Here is a 15,954-nt window from a genome sequence, read left to right as displayed (position 1 = left end):
ACTTGGATGGTGGAGGGAACACAAATATCAGATTATGACAGTGAACAGGATTTAGATGTGCAATATGTTTATATGCATGTTTTCTTGATGTGTTACATTACATCAGATGTTAGGATAGGCTATTACTAACGTGTTTATTTTCACTGCTTTTTGAAACATGAAGTACCATTTCAAATTAATGTTTGTTCACGTCTTCACCTATAGAATAATTATTCAAATATGTACTAATGAATGCTTATTAAGTTATTGACTATAATAACTGAAATGAAAGGAACTTTACAACTTTACAAATTTTTTTTGCAAAATTTGTTTGAAGCCATTGTTCAAATGCTATTTATAAAACAAACTAAAGAAGCACAAGAGTTAAGTGTTGAACAATAGTTTTAATGAAACCAAGCATAGAGATACAGAGCATAAACACATAACTAAACTGACAACTGCTTTTATAAATCAAAAATGTGGAAAGTGTTGAAATATTTCTAGAGTGTTTATGGCCATTTCAAATGCTTTTATTTTGTCACCAAAGCAGTATTTCTAGTATTTCTAAGGATGGCCACATGTGGTTTCTGAACTACATAGGGGAACAACTTGCACCAGGTTTGTATCTTAAATCCTGAAATCTTAGCAAGATTTATTAATAAGAAGATGCACTCAAATATCCTCATGGATGAATGTTTATGTTAAAAACATCACCACACCAACAGAGAAGTATCATGAGGATGATTCTTCTCATCCAGGGGTAACATGTTTATGAATGCAAAAAAACAAATATAACGTGAGACCTACCATCTACAGGTTATTCACCTGATTTATAACTTTTCTATTTGCATTTCCATTATCTGCATTTTCCATCAGAAAGCAGCATAGAAGTCAAAGAAAAAAAGAGGGAAATATTCCTAAAGTTAAGACCTACTTAACTGAAGGGAAATGAGAAAGAGAATTAAGAAAGAAAATAAAAGAATCAAGTCCACAGTACCTGCTGCTGCTGAAAATGGAGGAGTTCCACTGGGCTCATTTCTCCATTGGTTTCTCCACTGGCTCCTCCCTCTCTTCCACATCCTCCTCCTCCACCACCACCACCACCACCTCCTCCTCCTCCATCAGTCGGATTGTTTAGGCTGCTGACACCATTTTGACTGGAAGGAGTAGAACGTATTGTCTCTGAGGCTGATTCAACCATCATGACTTGCTAGCAGCACCTTTATAAAGAAAGAAATAACAAGATATCTGAGCAAAAGTGTGAGCTGCAGGTTCCAAATTATGTTTGAGGATAGCATTCCAACAGGTGATGTTTTATTCCTTTATCCTCTTTGCAAAGGAGATTTGCAGAGAATAAGATTTATACACTGACTATTTTTGTGTTTAAAATATAGTTTTTTGACCCATTTGGTATTATTGAATTTATAACCAGATTATGCATTCCTGTTCTGATAAATAATTTCTGGTGTACTACATCTGTGATAATAAAACTAATAAAACAAGGCCATCAATGCAGAACCAACATTACCAATCAAATACATCTCTTTTTTCCTTTCAATATTGTTCTTATGAGAAAGGGAAATTCAGGACTGTTAGAAAAAGGGAAATTCAGGATTGTTTCAGATAGAAGACAGTGATGTCAAGAAGGTCTAGGACAGTGGTTCTCAACCTTTTTAATGCCGCGACCCCCAACTGGTCGTAAGTTGAGGACTACTCAACCGGTCGTAAGTCGAGGACTACTCAACTGGTGCAGCACCGTTTGCAGAATGGGATTTTTGACAGGCTCAGCAGGGCAGAGACAGCCTGGACAATTCCTATTGGCTTTTGAAAACCAATAGAATTAGACTCTATTCAAGAGAGTCTATTCTATTGGCTTTCAAAAGCCAATAGAATAAAAGGGAGTAGCACAGCTAAGGAAAAGGGGAAAAAATGGCGGACTGCGTTGTTTGGCGACCCCCGTGAAATGGTCGTTCGACCCCAAATGGGGTCCCGACCCACAGGTTGAGAACCACTGGTCTAGGACAACTTGCCATGGCCAACTCACCGTGGCCAACTCGCCATGGCCAACTCACCGTGGCCAACTTGCCATGGCCAACCTGCCACAGGTCAAAAGTCATACTAATATGAAAGAAATGATGGAATAGGGTCATTAAAGAAAGGATGCAAAACGAGGTACAAAATAAAATGTAAATGACAAAAATTAAAATATATTTTTAAATTATTTTAAATAAATTAAATTGTGGAATTGTCCCATAGGGAGTAGCAAGTTGGCTGTTGGAAGTTGTCTTGCAATAAGTTGGCTACAGTGAGTTGGCCATGGTGAATTGGCTGTGGCGAGTTGGCTGTGGTGAATTGGCCATGGTGAGTTGACTGTGGTGAATTGGCCGTGGCAAGCTGTCCCATTCTGATGTCAAGAAACCTCTCCCTTGTATAAAGTTCTTTCACAGAGGTATAGCAAATTGTACAATAAAAATGTAAGTGTGAATTGATGATGCTCTCAGTTTAATCATAATATTGTGGAGTCTTTTACCTAGCTCTCTAGTCACCACAAAAAATTGTTTGAAGAAATGACAATTTCACCAGAAAGCAAGAAGGTGGTTCAAAAACTCTGCCCCTTTTATATAGTACTAGTTAACAAATACCAAGTAAATATCATGTGTATTGTTAAACATGAATTTTATTCCTATCTTTTCCTTTCTTTTTTCTTTTCCTTTCTTTTCTATAACTTGTATAATCCTATGTCACCAAGAAACAATTATTATTATATTATTGTTATGCACCAGCCAGAGTCGCCTTCACTGAAATAGGTGGCTATATAATTTGATCAATAAAATAAATGTATTATTTTATTTTATTTTTTATTTCATCTGTATCTGTTTCCCCCCCCCCAAAAAAAGACAAAACCAGCCAATATCCATATATAAGGAAATACAATGTTTTAAGTGCAAATACTGCACAAATCTTTCAATAGAATTTTCATTCTATCCCAAAGGAAAAATAGACAATATAACATTTATTATAATTAACAAGGGGATCATAAAATATTTTAATCAGACACACACACCAATATCCCCACTTCAGCATTCAGCATACTAAATCATCTACATTGGGTACTAATCTGCTCTTAAAGTACATACAGCAAGAACTGGGCAATTTATATAGCAGTAGTATAACACAACCACCACCTCATGAGATCTTACAGGTTAAACCCAACTTTTCAATCCAAATTAATACAGAGACAGAGTGTTGTTCATTTGCATTGTGTTCAAGCATTGTTAACAAAACAGGCAGTAATGCACAACTACTATCTGATATGTGCAAATTGTACAGGAACATTGCAACAAACAAAGGCATACATTCAATTTCACAGCTACTAAGATTGTTGGCTGAGCGGGTACAAAAATATCCAGGAAAATGGTTGAAGCTTGGGAAACATGCCCCTTGTCAGTCAATCGGAGTGCTAATTTACCATCAGCTTATCAGGTACTTAAGAGCAAAGGACTTGGCAGCACAAGGAAACAAGAGCCAACAACTTAATAACCAGCCAACAATAACCCAATCAACAACTAAAAAACTACACACATCTAGGCATCACATAAATATTACTCATAGTACAGCCCAAAGCACACATTCTGTGAGAGGGAAGTTCCCTGAGGATGGGCTACAGCATGAATCTGAAAACACAGAAGACTAAACTTCTGGTCCCAGTGACTGACCCAGATTGGATCCTGGGAAATGTATATTTGCCTTCATTCTTTATACAGGAACACTTCTGGATGTAAACCAGTGAGAAAGTGCTTGATTGAAGGCATCTGTAGGTAATCTAACATTTGTCCAACAAATTTCCTAAAAAGTCCTATTTGTGGACAGTATTCAAATTAGGAAGAGCCAAATTGGTGTGATGGGTAGAAGCCATGAGGCTAGAAGCTGGGAAGCTGTGAGTTCTAGTTCTGTCTTAGCCAGCTAAGTGATCTTGGACCAGTCTGTTTCTCTCACAGCCCTAGGAAGAAGTCAATGGCAAACCACATCCAAAATCTTTGCCAAGAAAACTGCAGGAACAGTCACCAGGAGCAAAACACTGATTTGAAAGAACACACACAGAGAGATCTGAAAGCACACATAGTGTCTTCATAGACACTATCAGGTAGTTAGGAAAGTATTGTCAAAGGAGCTCTAGAACTCTCATATTAGTGACACTTTGCAGGAAGAATGCTGGGCATAGTGAAAGTAAATGAATAAAGCTGGAAAATCATCTGTCATGAAAAATGTTGCTCCAGCTATCTAATTCAAAGTTTTCATTAGAGACAAGCAATGCTAAATTAGGTTAAAAGAAACTGTAAGAAACTGTTCCAAATACAGAAGAAGATTTCTCATATGGTGTCTTCAGATACTGAATATTTACCTATAGCTACCATAATATGCAACTATGACTGTGCTAGTGAAGATAAGAACTGCATGCCGACACAATTGGAGAGCAAAATAGTTAGGAAAGCTGAGAGTTTACAATTTCTACATCACAAAATGTTTGTGAAGACAAAGAATCAGGAGAGAAACACACACGCACACACACAATTATGACCAAAGATACATGATTCTTCCAGACACAGGACACAAAGATATTCATTTATTTGTTAAATATGTATCCCACTTTACTTCAATGAGCTCAAAGCTGCTTACACAGGATTCTCTGCTCCAATTCCTCTGACCTCAAGGATCAATTCTATTCAGTGGGTTGGGTTGAGAAAATGTGACATGTCCAAACTCACCAGAGAGTTTCCTTGGCTGAAACCAAACTTGAGTCTGGGTCTTCCCAGTCACAGTCCAATATTTGACCATTATACCACACTGGCTCTCAACACCTCTCTACTCAAAAATTACAAGAGAGTACTTAAACAGCATAAAGAGGTCAACAGTGGGAAAGACTGCTCACTTCTTCAAAACCATTAGCACACCATGGCATGTGAATTCATTATGAAAGACAGTCATACTTGAATTCTCCAATATAGTAACAGAGAGTAATTCTACTCCTACCCTTTATAGAAAGGTTCAGAATATCATCCAATTTTATTTTTTAACATTAAATAATGCAAATAAGGTTATATGTATTTTCCCATTAAAAACTTCTAAACTGTAAAAGGATAGTCTCCATTACAACTTTTAAAAGCTAGGAAGGAGGGGGAAGAATGGAGGCATTCATCTCTCTATGTGTCAATCCTTCCTCTCAACTACGTTAGGGCTTAGAATGAAGAGAAACAAAAAGCAAACTTGCTTGCCCTTATGCTGCCACCCTCTCCCATGGTAAAATGAGAATAATATAAATTCCCAATCATCAATTCCTTCTCTCAGCTCTGTACACAGACAACAATCTTCATTATTGCAAGATCCATAAGGTGTTGCTGTTCTCCCCTGCTTGGTATGGGGCAATACACTTCCCAGTTTGAATGTGTGATCTTGGGAAAGATAAAGCTTTCCTAAATGTTTGAACAATAACAACTTAACATTTCTCCCATTCCCCTCTCACCAAAGCAAAAATACCCAGATCCTCAAATGAAAAAATACAGTGCAGAAATTTTACTTTTATTTGTCCCAGATAGTCAAACTAATAATTTTGAAAGTAATTTGTGTGCTTTGCCCTCAGCTCAAACCACAGTCAGTATCATGAGATGAACAAAAATCTGAAATGGTTACTTGCTGAGTAAATTGCCAGCAAGGCTTGTCTATCATAAGAATTGTCTCTGGATAGTCCCAGCATTTGGTACCAGTATGTCTTTAATATAGGAAGGCTGGAAGAGAAGGGAGCTTCAAAGAAGTCCTTGCAAGGTACTGCTGTTTATGTTCTTAAGTTGAAACTCTTAAAGATGTTTTCTAATCATGATCAGTATTTCCTCTACCACTATTAAAATGAGTTATTCATCTACAAAGTAAAAGCAGACTCAAATATGTATTCAAAGTATTTCAGTAATTTAGAAAATTGAAATTTAAGGAAGAGAGAGAAAATCTGTAGCTCAGGGTTGAACTGTGGGGTCCTCAGTGCTCTCTGAGCTTCGTTATTTTCTTGCAAACATTTCATTACTCAGCTAGGTAATATCATATGAGGAGGAAATGCCAATTGCTTTAAACTGATTATCACCAATTTTAAGTGATAATCAATGAGTAATTTCTGCTATTGTAATTACATTCAGAAGTCTAGAATCAAACTAACAGTAACAAAAAACAGACACACTGGGGTCTTTCATTTTTTTCCTCTATAAAGAAAACAGTATTCATGCTTCCTTCAAGACTGCTGTTTTCTAGATTACATGAAGCACAAAGCTCACACTTGAAAGTGTGAAAGTTTGAAAGCAAAAGGGGCAGAAGAAGAAGGGGTGGGATTTACCACCTTTTCTTTACTGCATGTGGATTTTGCCTTTTATTTTTTGGCACGTTAGACCGACAAACTGGGAACAACATAATTGCTGAAATGTGGCATGTAATAATAGCTATTTAGAAGCTATCATTCATATTAAACAGGATGAAGCAAGCTTCTCATTTGCATGTTTGAGATTATATGCATTTCAAAAGTCATTTCCACAGGGTGTATGAATAACATTAATTCACGTGTGGAGTTGTCGACTCCCTCCTGTAACCCTTCACACTATCAAGTACACACAGAGTGACACAGAATGACATACTTGTACATACTTCAAGGACAGAACATTACTGTAACTTGGTTTTATGGAAAATATACATTTCTAGTTAATAATATTATGCTGGATAAAGGATAAGATGAAATCAAACAAAATTCTTGGAACACAGAAGTTACAAAGTTATCAGAAAAGATAGCAAACATTTTGAAAACAAAATGCAAACCAAACTTTACTTTTAGCATGTATTAACTCTACATGTTGCATAATTCATAAGAAACTACCCTCCATGGTGTAAAGCAGGGTCCCCAACCTTTCTGGGTTGGCAGCCCAGTGGGAAAGGGAAGGGCAGGAACCTTTATGCACACATGCAAAAGTGGCTGCACATGCGTGCACAGAATAGGGCCACGAGCATGCACACTCCGCAAATGGGGCTGCTAGTGCCAGAGCGAGGCTTGTGGCAACACTACCGCCGGTGCAAGGGGGGGCTGAGCGTGCACACACATGCACATGTATTGGCCAGTCACTCACACGGCCCGGTGGGCAAGAGGCCACAGCCCGGTAGTGGGCTGCGGCCCATAGATTGGGGACCTCTGGTGTAAAACCAATTGTCAGAAAGAAAACTTGCTCTATCATTTTTCTTTACCTAGCAGTAAACATGACAAATATTGTCTTAAGACATATTTACGATTTAACTTCTCTTGTTTTATATATTTCTACTAGCCTTTTTGTTCCTTTCTCTCAGGTTTTCAAAAATAGACATTTTATTTGAAATACTTCATTTTTATAACATTCATTACTACATGAATATCCACAGAATTCTCTTATATCTCTCATACAAGGTGGAGTATACCTTCCAAGGGATGTCTTGCTACAATTCAGATATATTTTATAACAAATGCATTGTTGTTTATATTTTCCATGGCTAGATCTAAGGCTGTGCTTGAATGAGGATACAGTATATGTAATGGACAGATAGCATGAAAGACAATCAAGCCATTCATTATTCATTACTGGTATAGCACTGGGTTCAAGGATATAATCATCAATAGCACATTTAACAAGTCTTGTTCTTTTAATGCATTTCTTGCATTTACAATATAATAATAAATCCAAGGAAGCCTACAATATAAATTCAATTAAAAATATTGTCTTTCACTCTCTACGTAGAATATTGACATGTGTCATGTATGAACATAGACCATTCAAGCATCTTTTATATACAAAAATGGATATAATTGGCATTATCTAAACTTGTATTTTAAAATAAAAATGGGGGGGAGAGAGCTGGAGCCTTGTCTTGCCCACAATATGGTGTTTCAGAAGGTGGCAGCACATAACTGATTGTGTCTGGATTTGGAGGCTAAGCAGGTTCAGACTTAGTTAATACACGGATAGGAAAGCAAGTAAAGGTGAAAATAGCTTGGCTGAAGATCCCAATCATGGCAGACCCAGAAGGAAAACATACAGTTGAAAAATCATACCAGAATTGTCATTGCCTATTTTGTATAAACTCTGAAAGGAAGAGCACATAGTCAACATGCAGAAGATCCCTGATTCAATATTTGACATCTCCATTTTTTTAATGATAACTGAAGATAAGTAGCAATTCTATTGAAAAATGTCTGCTGGCATTGACAATAATAGGAAATACTGAATGAAATGGATAACCAGTACAACTTTGATTAAAATATAGGGAATGACTTTCCACTATCAGGGAGGAGCATACTTTCAACATGATAAACACTTCTCTCTGGTGTGAAATTAGCATGAAACACTTACCATAATATAGAAAATTTCCATTAAAAGAAAAGTACTTTAACATACAGCACCTCATGCACCAAATAATAGGTTTTCAGTTATTTTAAATTACTACATATTAAAAAGAAAATTGCATGGACATATCTATGATCCCAAGACATATGTACTTCCATGAAAACAATGTGTCTTTAGCCAATGTGGAAATTAACTTGAGGACCAGCAGTCACTATTAACCATTATTTTGGACTTAGATGGTAGCTAAAAAGATGGTACCTGGAGAACAACTAGTTTTGACAAGAACATTCCAGAGTCAGTTTAGCCTGCTCTATTTGCCTATACCTGTGGTGGCGAACCTATGGCACGCGTGCCGTCGCCCCAGTCCTAGGCCTTCAGCTGGGTTTTATAAAACCTTTTTGCTTTAGGCCTCCGCCACCGTGTACAAAAAAAAAAGTTCAATCAATCAGTCAATTTCAACTTCTCGCAGGGAAAAAAAAGATCTCACAAAGTTGGAATTGATTGATTGAACTTTTTAGTCCCACCTAGTCTGCCATTACCACCGCAGCCACGTCCACCCAATTGGCCACACCCAGCCAATGGGCCACACCCACCCGGCACCCGACGATGCATAAGTGGGTTTTGGGTTGCAGTTTGGGCACACAGTCTCTAAAAGGTTCGCCATCACTGGCCTATACCTTGCAGAATTGGTATGCAAGTTGTACAGTTTTATTGAAATCAGGTTTTACCACTTCCACAAAGCTAACAGCTAAACCTACATATTTCATCTTTTTTTTATTCCTGCACGTTAGTTTTTTCTCTCTTCCTTTTTAGATTTTTTCCATTTATTACTTTCAATTGTCAAACATCTGTGCATTTGACCATTTTTGTCAAGCATATGTATTTTGTGAGAAAACCAATTTTCAAGTAAAGAGAAAAAGTACTGAAGCAAGTGAGAGCATATTCTACAAAGCATTTAAGAAAAAAAAAGCTGTTTACAGATTTAGAAACATATGTCAGATAGTTAACCCTCTATTGACAAACACCAGGAACATTGGGGAAAAAAATACAGCTGGAAAAAGAAGAGGAAAGAACAGGCTTATTCCTGTTCTTCCAGTTTTTAAAGAATCATTTATCACACAACCATGAAAGTAGATCTACACCCAGAACAATCATAAAACAACCCTAACAAAGTTGCTTTTTAAATGTGCCATGTTAGCAAAAGGCTGGAAACTATAACTTTAAAAAGTCACATTCCCAGTACTATTATATAACAATAACAACTGGGAAGAATCAGTTTACCAGAAGCTTATTTTCTATAATGTGTTTTTATGTCATTTATTTACCAAATTTGTTTGCCGTCCATCTCATGTTTCAAGGCAATTCTGAGCAGCTTGTAACAGTTTTTTAAATTATATTTATAATTATAATGTATATCTGCATGTCATGTCTAAGAAATCAAAGGTCCACTTTACATGAAGATGTGACGTTTTATAAGCATGGGGGTTTAATTGTTTGCTTCAATTCCTTATTTCTGCACTATATACCAATTCATAGAATATGGTCAGAAGAATACAAATATTCTGCTAAGAAAAAGAGAACTATCCTTTCTGATGTTAATAGCACCTTATAATGCCTTGATAAGATCACACTTGGAATATTGCATCCTGTTTTGGTTGCCACAATATAAAAAAGATTCTAGAAAGAGTGCAGAGAAGAGCAACAATATAATTAGGGGACTGGAGGCGAAAACATATTGCAGGAACTGGGTATGCCTAGTTTAGTGAAAAGAAAGACTAGGGGTGACATGATAGCAGCATTCCAAAATTTGAGGTGTTGCCACAAAGAGGGGGTCAACCTATTCTTCAAAGCATCTGAAGGCAGGACAAGAAGCAATGGATGGATACTAATCAGGAAGACAACCAACATAGAAATAAGGAGAATTTTCCTGGCAGAACAGTTACTCAGTGGAACAGCTTGTCTTCAGAAATTGTGGGTGCTTGGTCACTGTAGGTTTTTAAGAAAATATTGGACAGCTATTTGTCTGAAATGATATGGGGTCTCTGCTTCAGCAGCAGGTTGGATTATAAGGTCCCTCCCAACTCTGTTATTCTATTATTCTGATGACCCAGTCTACCATGAATTGTATGAGTAAAGACTTCTAAATTATTCTTAATTTTTAAATACGCCAATAGGAGATAAAGCATTATGAAGTATTTTACCGCCTCAAATGACACAGTTGTGCAAAATGCTCCTTGGCAACTGATCTACAGCAGGTCCATTTTCTTTCATTTGCGAGGAAGCACCATGAAGACACAGAATATAGCTGTGAGATTACCACCCCTTTTGTCCTGATTATATGACCAATGATTAAGCCAAGATCTGTAATCAAAATATAGTATGCATGGTCACAAAAATATATGTTCTTGGAACTCTGGATCTGTATTGAATGGCATATCAATGAAAATTGCTAGATTTAAAAGATGCTAATACCATTTATTTGTTGTAAAAATAAAGTCTAACTGGTGCTAGGCATGTAAAAAATAAAATGTAAAATGACAATGTTAAATAAACACTAGTAGTTTACACGCTCTTTGGAAAAAATAATTACGTAAGCGAATATAAAGTATTTTCACAAAAGGAGCAAACACTCATCTTACAATGATTAATTGAAATACTGTAGCTGAATATCTAATTACTGTTCTTTTTAGGTAGAATCAAAATAAATGTATTCAATAATTGCCATTTCATTTTACTATCCTTATTTGTTTATTTCAAATGCATTTTTATTTGGCAATGAAAAAGAATCCAGGAGAGAGAAGAAAAGAAGAAAAAAAGACTATTAGAGTACAGACCCCATACCATATGGCAAATAGGCATATTAATTACTGCTACTTTTTAATTAACAATTGCTTAATCTGAGCAGTAACATTTGCCTTGACATCTTTTGACTCTCTGCTAACCTGTGAAGTGCACATGCCATGCCAAGTCATCAATTAATTTTTATTGACATTTTCTTCCCCTAAACAGGCACAATACCAGGGTTTTCCAATTAACACCTCAGCACTCTCTAATTAGTGCAATTAACAGACTGATGGATGCCTGGAGTTTCCCAGGAGGGAGAGCAGAGATCAGTTGGTTTTGCTATGTGGACAGATCTCCCACTGAGAATAAGCATACACATAGCTGAGGACCCAAGTTATCCTCTTGAATTTTAAATGGGAGCTTTATTTCATACACATTTTATCCTAAATATATGAAGGTACATTAGTGTAGTTACCAATAACTATGCCATCTCTTTATTAGCATTAATATATTTAAATTCTACAAAACTCTAAGTTGTCATGAATTACTGTTTTTCATAGAAAAACCTGTTACAATTATATACTCAAATATATTGTATATATTCTTTTCAGCAAGAAGAAGCAGCAAGAATATGCCACATTTCCTTTTCATTTCTTGTCCCCTTAATCCAGGCATGTCAAACTCGTGACATCACGTGACATTGTGCGACGTATCGGGACTTTCCCCCCATTGCCGGCAATGAGGTGGGTGCAGTTTCGGCATGATGCATCCGGCTCGCGGGCCTGCAGTTTGATATGCCTGCCTTAATCTATCCTTTTGTTTATCAAAACTGTTTTAGTCAACTAAAATGTGTTTCTGAAATACTATTTCTCCTTTCTGAACATTATTCCCTATACCAGGAAGATATATCTCAAGTTCTCTATTCCAGTCTCATTGCAGTACTTCTCTTGATTTGGTTGAGACTTGCAATGATACCTTATCCAAATCAAGTTAAATGATGGATACAACTGCCAATACATCTCTACATATATTTGGCCCTGTTTTCTTATGCCAGCAAAAATCTATCACCTCATATCCTTGGGCTTCTCCTCTTCTAAATGTCAGGTAAATAATTATCTTGCCAAGTATATACTTGTTGCAAGGAGCAACCAGAATCTCCATATCTTCTGTTCTTTCCCAATGCCACTTCCAACTGCCACAGAATCTCCAGTCACCAAAGGTTCTGCCTTCACTATGTCCACACACTTGACTCTTAAAGTAATCACAGAAAATGTAGAACCACAAACATAATCTTCATGCCATCTACCACAATCACGGAATTTCAGATAAAGTACATGAGGAGATTTATTGATATAATAGCAAGACTCTAAAATATTAAGCAAAACCATTTTTGAAATGTTCCAAAAGATTTGCAGAAATCTTAATTTACATGGAAAATAGATGTAAAATGAATCGTCTTTCTTCACAGAGATATTTAAAAGACTATAGAATGAATGCTGCTTCAGGAGAAGAGAAAATCTAATTCATGTATCCATCAGTTTAGGGGGTTTTTTTTAGGGGTTTATGAAAAAGGGCATTTATCATTATCAGAAAGAATGAAGTATGGGTTAATTAGAAGCAATTATCCACTAAGTCTAAACCAGAATGACCAAAAGATAAGATGACATTCAACACATGATCAAAAAATACACATCTAAAACAGGTTCAATATTATATACTGCATTTATTGATTTTAGGTACACATTCTATCTATAGTAGTTCCCAGAGCAAGACTATGGACTAACCCAAGAATATTACCACTGATAGACAGTTACTGTTGCAAATCTTTATAAAATTTCTAGAGTCAAAGTTCAATGCTATATGCAAGGCAACCACACTAAAGATATTGCAACCACAGAGGAGTGAGACGGGGCGTTGTCTTACCTGAACGCCTTTTCTCAGCATGATGATGGAGAATCCATGAATGGGTTTACTTCATCTTCCTGCCTAATTAGACTAAGTCTGAAACTTGCCACGCCTCCTGCTGGGCTAGAGTCCCACCCAGTCTTGATGAAGGCAAAGATACAGATGATAGTCCGACGCGTTGGCTCCTCCTACCCGACACAGAACCTGACAGACACTGAAGGGGCAGTGTGGATTCTCCATCATCATGCTGAGAAAAGGCGTTCAGGTAAGACAACTCCCCTTCTCCAGCATGAGGATGGAGAATCCACGAATGGGATGTACCAAAGCTGCCCTGTCCCTATGGGAAGGAAATAATCAGGGCTTGCGTCCCACTTGATGACACTACTTGTTATAGCACCCTCCGGCCAAATGAAGCATCCGCCGAGACAAACTTGTCTATCTTGTAGTGCCTTATGAATAGAGAAGGCGAAGACCAAGTCGCCGCCCTGCAGATATCTCCAATGGATGTCTGTGTTGCCCAGGCTGCTGATGTTGTAGCGCTGCGGGTGGAATGAGCAGTGATACGGCTTGGGACGGATAGGGAGTGTGATTGATATGCCCTTGCAATGCAAGCTTTGATCCACCTGCCTATAATCGATGACAAAACTTTCTGCCTCATTGAAAGGAGATAAATAGTGCCTCTGACTTGCGAAAGGCAGAGGTCCACTTGATGTACTGGCGTAGTGCCCTGCGTACATCCAGAGTGTGCCACTGGCATTCTAAGCTGTGAGATGGACGAGGGCAAAAGTCTGGTAGTATCACTTCCTGTGACCTGTGGAACAAGGCATTTACTTTGGGAACAAATGACAGATCCAATCGAAGGACATTGTGAAATGTCATTGTGAAAAACATACAGGTCGTCTCTGACAGAGAGAGCTGCCAGTTCCGATATGCGTCTGGCTGACGTGACAGCTACTAGGAAGGCTACTTTCATGTACAAGAGCCACAGTGTACAGGTCTTAATGGGCTTGAATGGTGGTAAGGTAAGGGTCTGTAAGACCTGCAGCAGTTCCCAAGAGGGATATCGATGGACCGCAGGCGGTTTCATGTTGGTCGCTCCCCTGATGAAGAAGCACACCATTGGGTGCTGCACTAAGGGAGTAGAATTGTCGTATGCAAGCACCATTGACAGAGCCGCCACCTGCCTGCAGATGCTATTAAGCACTAAGACCTTGTTGAGCCCCTCCAACAAATATTCCAGGATCCCCGGGATGGTGATGGACGAAAGATCGACATGGTTTCTGGTGCATCATAAACAAAAGCTTTTCCTAATGGCATCGTAGATCCTGTTCGTAGAGGGGCATCTGGATGCCTGAATCATGGTGATTACTCCTGTCGAATAGGACTCTCGGGCCAGGAGTCGCCACTCAAGTGCCAGGCAGTTAACTGGAGCCACTGGTGTTCTGGATGCTGCAGGGCTCCCTGGCTGAGGGCAGTGCGACCTGGAGGGATTCTCCACAGGGGGGAGATGGAAAGGCCCACGAGGTCGGCAAACCACGGTTGTCTTGGCCTGTGTGGAGCAACTAGTATGACCTCTGCCTGTTCCTGCAGTATTTTGCGAATGACTGCTGGGATCAGAGGGAGAGGAGGAAAGGCATATAACAGTTCCCTGGGCCATGGGCTGCAGGGGGCGTCCGCCCTCTCTGCCCCTGGAGAAGGGAACTGGGAGAAGAACCTCGGGAGCTGGGAATTCACTGGAGAGGTGAACAAGTCCAGTATTGCGGGACTGAACCTTCCCCCAATCTCCACGAATAGGTCGGGATGCAGGCACCGCTCGGAGTGATCTACTGTCAACCTGCTCAAAAAGTCCGCCTGTCGATTTGCCTCCCCCGAAATGTGCTCTGTCCTGAATGAGAGGTTGGCCTCTGCCCAGAAACCCAACAACCAGGCCTCAGTCATGAGGGACTTGGACCGGTTCCCCCTTGCCGGTTCACATGGGCTTTGGCTGCTACATTGTCCGTGAGGACTAGGATATGTTGTCCTGCCACATGGTCTTTGAAATGGTGTAGGGCAAGATGTACGGCTCTGAGTTCCAACCAATTTACGTTGTGCTTCAGGTCCGTTCGGGACCATCGTCCCTGAGCCAACTGTGATTGTAGATGAGCTCCCCAGCCGAACAGACTGGCATCGGTAGACAGAGTGAGCCGGACTGGCTCCTTGAATAACGAGCCTCTGGCTACCGCTGGGGAGGTCCACCAGTGAAGGGAATTCAGAGTTTGAAATGGAACTTTGACCTTCCGGTTGAAGGAGCTGGTGCCCAGTCTCTGAAACGGAAGCAAGAACCATTGCAGGCTCCTGGAGTGTAGTCTGGCCCATGGTACTATGGACATGCAAGAAACCATCTTCCCTAACAATTGGTAAAGGATGGCCAGAGACACAACATGCTCCCTTCAGACCTGAAGGACCAGGGTTCAGATACTGTCCTGGTGCTCCTGCGATAGACCATGGACTGTCTCGTATCTATGATCGTGCCCAGAGGAGGCAAGTGGAGGGAGCTATCTGGCTCTTCAGGAAGTTCACTGAGAACCCGTGGTCCTGGAGGACCCTGATGGATAAAGTCAGGTCTGACTGGGCCGCCTGAGTGGAGATGGACTGGATGAGGATGTCGCCCAGCTAACACTGGAGCCTTATTGGGACCAATCTCAGGCGGGCAGCCAATGCTGCCAAGATTTTTGTGAATACTCTTGGAGCAGATGAAAGGCCGAATGGTAGGGCCCTGTACTTATAGTGATGGTTTATGTAGCAGAACCTGAGGAACCTACGATGGTCGGGAAGGATGGGGACATGTAAGTATGCTTCCGTGAGATCAATGGACGTCAGGAAATCGTCCCTCCTGATGCTGGCCAGA

The 15,954-nt window shown here is 39.3% G+C and overlaps 1 protein-coding gene across 8 annotated transcripts in view; it reads right to left on the bottom strand.

Moving 5' to 3' along the window:
• Nucleotides 1–15,954, bottom strand: part of FOXP4 (forkhead box P4) — a 175,681-nt gene that overhangs the window by 125,014 nt on the left and 34,713 nt on the right. For 5 of the 8 annotated variants that reach the window (XM_039339780.1, XM_039339814.1, XM_039339789.1 and 2 more), the window contains exon 2: nucleotides 977–1,199. In XM_039339780.1, the coding sequence (XP_039195714.1) occupies nucleotides 977–1,183 (207 nt within the window). In that variant the 5' untranslated portion in view covers nucleotides 1,184–1,199. Of the gene's footprint in view, nucleotides 1–976; nucleotides 1,200–10,579; nucleotides 10,707–15,954 lie in introns of those variants that run through there. The other 3 variants (XM_039339822.1, XM_039339829.1, XM_039339801.1) reach the window with 2 other exon arrangements.

The sequence above is a fragment of the Crotalus tigris genome, unplaced genomic scaffold (genome assembly GCF_016545835.1).
Source record: "Crotalus tigris isolate CLP2741 ecotype Arizona unplaced genomic scaffold, ASM1654583v1 scf7180000017550.10884619, whole genome shotgun sequence".
In the NCBI taxonomy this organism is placed as follows: domain Eukaryota; kingdom Metazoa; phylum Chordata; class Lepidosauria; order Squamata; family Viperidae; genus Crotalus; species Crotalus tigris.
Note: the sequence above shows the minus strand (reverse complement) of the source record. Positions and strands in the feature narration are given on the sequence as shown.